At 47.3% G+C, this 4,071-nt stretch overlaps 1 protein-coding gene across 1 annotated transcript in view; it reads right to left on the reverse strand.

Moving 5' to 3' along the window:
• Positions 1–4,071, reverse strand: part of HK1 (hexokinase 1) — a 92,613-nt gene that overhangs the window by 2,683 nt on the left and 85,859 nt on the right. Inside the window, exons 16-17 of the mRNA XM_069071462.1 lie at positions 1,597–1,752; positions 564–797 (exon numbers count right to left, since the gene is read on the reverse strand). Coding sequence (XP_068927563.1) covers positions 564–797; positions 1,597–1,752 — 390 coding nt within the window. The remainder of the gene's footprint in view (positions 1–563; positions 798–1,596; positions 1,753–4,071) is intronic.

Consider the following 4,071-nt stretch of genomic DNA (forward strand, 5'->3'; position numbering starts at 1 on the left):
GGAAAAGAAGAGGAAGAGAAGGAGGAAGGGAAAGAGGAGGAAGAGGAAGTGGAGGGGAGGAGGAAGAGGAGGGGGAGTGGGGGCAGGGAAAGAAGGGGAAACAGGAAAGTTGTGGAAATAGAATCTATAGGACATGGCAAATGAACTGAAGACTGAAGTGAAGAAGCAATAGTCAAAGATGATCCCAAAGAAGCCTAGGGGAGGGAACAAGCATTTATTAAGTCCCTACTGTGTACCAGGCACTGTGCCTTTCAAATATTATCGAATGTGACTGAGATGATGATACTGCCCTTGAAAGAAACAGGAATTCTCAAAAAGAGGGCAATCTAGCAACAAGAAGACAACAAGGATGGCCATGAGAAAATGCCCCAATAGGGGCAGCTATAAAATTAGTGAGAGAAGGAAATGGCAGACCGCTCCAGGATCTTTGCCTCGAAAACTCCAGACGGGGTCACGGAGAGTCGGACATGACTGAAAAGACTGCACAACCAGGGACTGCTGGGGCCGAGCTCTTCCTCCCAGGAAGCATGTTGGCAGGGACTGAGGGCAAGGACCACACTTACTGGGGATGGAGTTTGTAGAGTGTCCCGTCCACTCCCACGGTCACATTCAGCTTTTTCAGGCCCCTGTTTTCCTTGATCTTCTCCACAACGGCCGCCATCCCTGCCCCACAAAGCTGGGCAGCCCTCTTGGACACGACCCCGCAGACCATCTTGACAAGGATACTGTCGTCACAGGTGCAGTTCAGGCCCAGATCCTGCAGGATTGTTCGGACTTGGAGCAGAGCTAGCCGATCGCTGCAGGAAGGAAAGGAAAGGACAGGAAAGGCAGTCAGTTATCCGGTGATACGGATCTCTGAGCAGTCCGCCAAAGTTCCTAGTGAGAATCATGGAGTCAGAAAGAGCCCTGCACTTGTGATTGGGAGAGATCTGGGTTCGAAGTCTGCCTCTGTGTAACACGGATTCTTGGCAGAGAATTTGTACTGAGCACTAACTTTGCAGGGGGAGGACACCAAGGGCCATCCAACTCCATTGTTCTACAAATAAAGAAGCTGAAGTCCAGGGAAATTCTTACATAGAGCCAGAGCCCACCTAGTCCAACCCTTCTCTTTCTACAGAAAAAGAAAATGAGGCCCAGGAAGCGCAAGTGACTTGATCAACATCATAATGATAGGATTTGAACCCAGGACTCTGACTCCAGGACCAGAGCTCCATTAATACCACAATGATTTCTATTTTTATGTTTTTGAAGTACTTATACCCTCCTAAGGTTGAAAATTCAATTCAACAACAAGCATTTAATACGCATTTGCCATGTGCTGGGGACAGAATAAAATTGAAATGAATCCTTCCTCAAGAACAAGCAGCTTTTATTCAACTGGGGAAAAACAATAGGCATAAACATGCAGAATATTTTTGTTGAAGGGGAAGGGGGATGTCAAGTAAGACTGAGCCTTGCCTAGAATTAGGGCAAAGTCCAGATGACTATCCCTGCTTTACAGATGAGGTCACTGAGGTACAGTGGGGACTTGCTTGTGTTTTAATGTGGTACCTAAAGGAAATGGTGATGAGCCCAGACTCCCGTTTGTTCACTTACCTTTCAATCTGTGATAGGAACTTGGTCTTAAAGATTTTCCGGGTTTTCAAGGCCTCAGAGATCTGACCTCGGAACAGGAAACCCTTTCGAGTGAAGTCGATTAAAATGTTTCGGACTATCTCTCCCAGGTACATACCACTAATCATCTTCTCATACCTGAAACAGAGAGGGAAAAGGGGTCACATTGAGAAGAATCCAACAATGGTCTCCCAGCCTCTGTGGGATTCTACACAACGGACTTCCCCAGAGCATCTCAGAGGATCCACCAACATCCCTACATAAGAGACAGGTCGAGGGGGAAATCCCAGAAAAACATGGTGTCCAAAGAGAAAGGAAACCTAAAAAAGGGACAAGCCAGGGCTCTCTCCTCCAAGCCTGATCCTCACTGTCAGAGGAGAGAACGAGATCAGAGGAGATTCAAGCCAGAAAGGATTTCAGAGGCCACTGAGTTCAACTCTTTTGTTTGGCAGAAGAGGAAAGTAAGACATATAAGGGAAGTGACATACACAGGGCCACCCAGTTAGTAACTGATGGGATTTAAACCCATCCGTTCAGAGCCCTCTGCACTACCCCAGGCAGGCAGGATTTTTAGGATCGATGAGGGCAAGGATGGAGCAATCCCAGGTAATGCTCTCACTTAGAGACAAGGCAGCCCATAACAGAAGTGTCCTTCCCCTGTGGCTCAGGATACAACCTCTGCTTGACTAGCTGCTCAAGCCATACCCTCATGCATTATACCTAACAAGACAGACAAACAGACCTAGGGACTCATTGACCATTAGACCTGGAAGGTCTCTCAGAGACTGTCTGGGTAAACCTCCCCCTTTGACAGAAGAAGAAACTAAGGACCATGGGGAAGAGGTAAATTCCAAAGCCAATGGAGTGTTGATCATTAGCCCATGCTATCATGTATCATGTATTCAACAGTTAGGTTCAAGTTAGATTTGAATTTGGAGGAGCTGGGTTCAAATCCCACTTCTGACATATATGTGACCTTGGGCAAGTCACATTTCTGGGCCTCAGTTTCCTCAGTTGTAAAATGAGGGAGTTGTATTGGAGAATCCTTCAAGTCCAGTTCTTGAGATATAGTAAGATGGCCTGTAAGATCCCTTCTGTGAGTGTATGATCCCATGATTGTCTCTCCTCTTCTCAATACCAGAGGTCACCCTACATCAATTATAGAAGAGTTTCTGAGCAAGATTATTCCCTGGTGCAGCCCTGAGAGGAAGCCTTCCTAGCTGATGACACCATCCAACAGCCTTCACTAATAAGCTAGGTTCCTTGGTAACAGCCTTAGACCACCAGGTGGCACCAAATACTTCCAACATGGTTCCATAAACCTCTGATTTGCTTGGACACAACCAATTAAAACAGAAAAGCAAAATGTCAGGAAAGAAGCTGCCCAGGAAAAATTCCCTTCAGCCAGCCCTCCTTCTTCTACTCCAGTAGTGTTATAAAAGGGTGTTACTGTCCTGGCAGAGTGATGTGGATGGTAGCCATGAGACTTGTGAGGGATTTTGTAGAGGGGAATTCTCATTCTGGTTGGGGGCCTCCTCCATAGGCTCGTGGAAGACCCACAGCTCAAAGGCACCTGAGGCCCAGAGGAAGGACATGGTTTGCACAAGGTCACACAGGTAGTAAGTGACAGAGCTGAGATTTCAAGCCTTGTCATTCCTGCCCATACTCCCGCCCCCCACCCTACTCCCCCACCCTGCCTGTCCTTAGAACTTTTCATCTGTTTCCCACAAAACATTCTGGGTTTTCTAGTAAAAATAAAGAACTTAAAACTCATCTGTGGTACATCCCCTAGCATCTGTGGCTTCACCTAAAAGGTCTCTGGGACTTTGAGGCTGGAGTTTCTCCAAATGGAGTGGACAAAAGGCCTAGGGACACTCCTGGAAGGTCACAGAGATTAAAGCACCAAAAAGCTGACACGTGACAGCAAGTAACCAAAAAATTAACAAAGGGTATTTTTTCGGCAAGCAAGCAGGGGCGTTTCAGCCCTGGGTTCAAATGCTTTCTCCACCACTGACTTGTGTCCTTGGTGAAGTCATTTTTGAGTGTCCATTCCTTCATCTAAAAAATGCTCACACCTCTTAGATGAGATGGGAGCCACCAACTCTATTCCTTGCAGTAAGGGGAGAACCACCAGGCCTTCCCCAAGGACTTCCTACAGCCCCCTAGGCTTTCTCTGAAGACCTCCCACACAGTTACCTGCACTCTACTGATGTCCCCACCTAAGAGCCCTCGGGCTTTGCCACCTTCCCTAAGGTTGAACCCTTATGAACTTTCTTACATGTTGTCTCCCCCAAATGGATTGTGATTTTCTCGAGGGCAAGGACTATCTAGCCTTTTCCATTTGTATCCACAGTTCTCAGCACAGTGCTTGGCAAATAGTAGGCTCTTAAACACACCTACCTTCCCTCCTTCCTTCCTTCCCTCGCTCCCTCTCCCCTTCCTTCGTCCCTCCTTTCC

The sequence above is a fragment of the Petaurus breviceps genome, unplaced genomic scaffold (genome assembly GCF_028583685.1).
Source record: "Petaurus breviceps papuanus isolate PSGF00001 unplaced genomic scaffold, PetGlider_PUasm1.0 90825, whole genome shotgun sequence".
Taxonomy (NCBI): domain Eukaryota; kingdom Metazoa; phylum Chordata; class Mammalia; order Diprotodontia; family Petauridae; genus Petaurus; species Petaurus breviceps.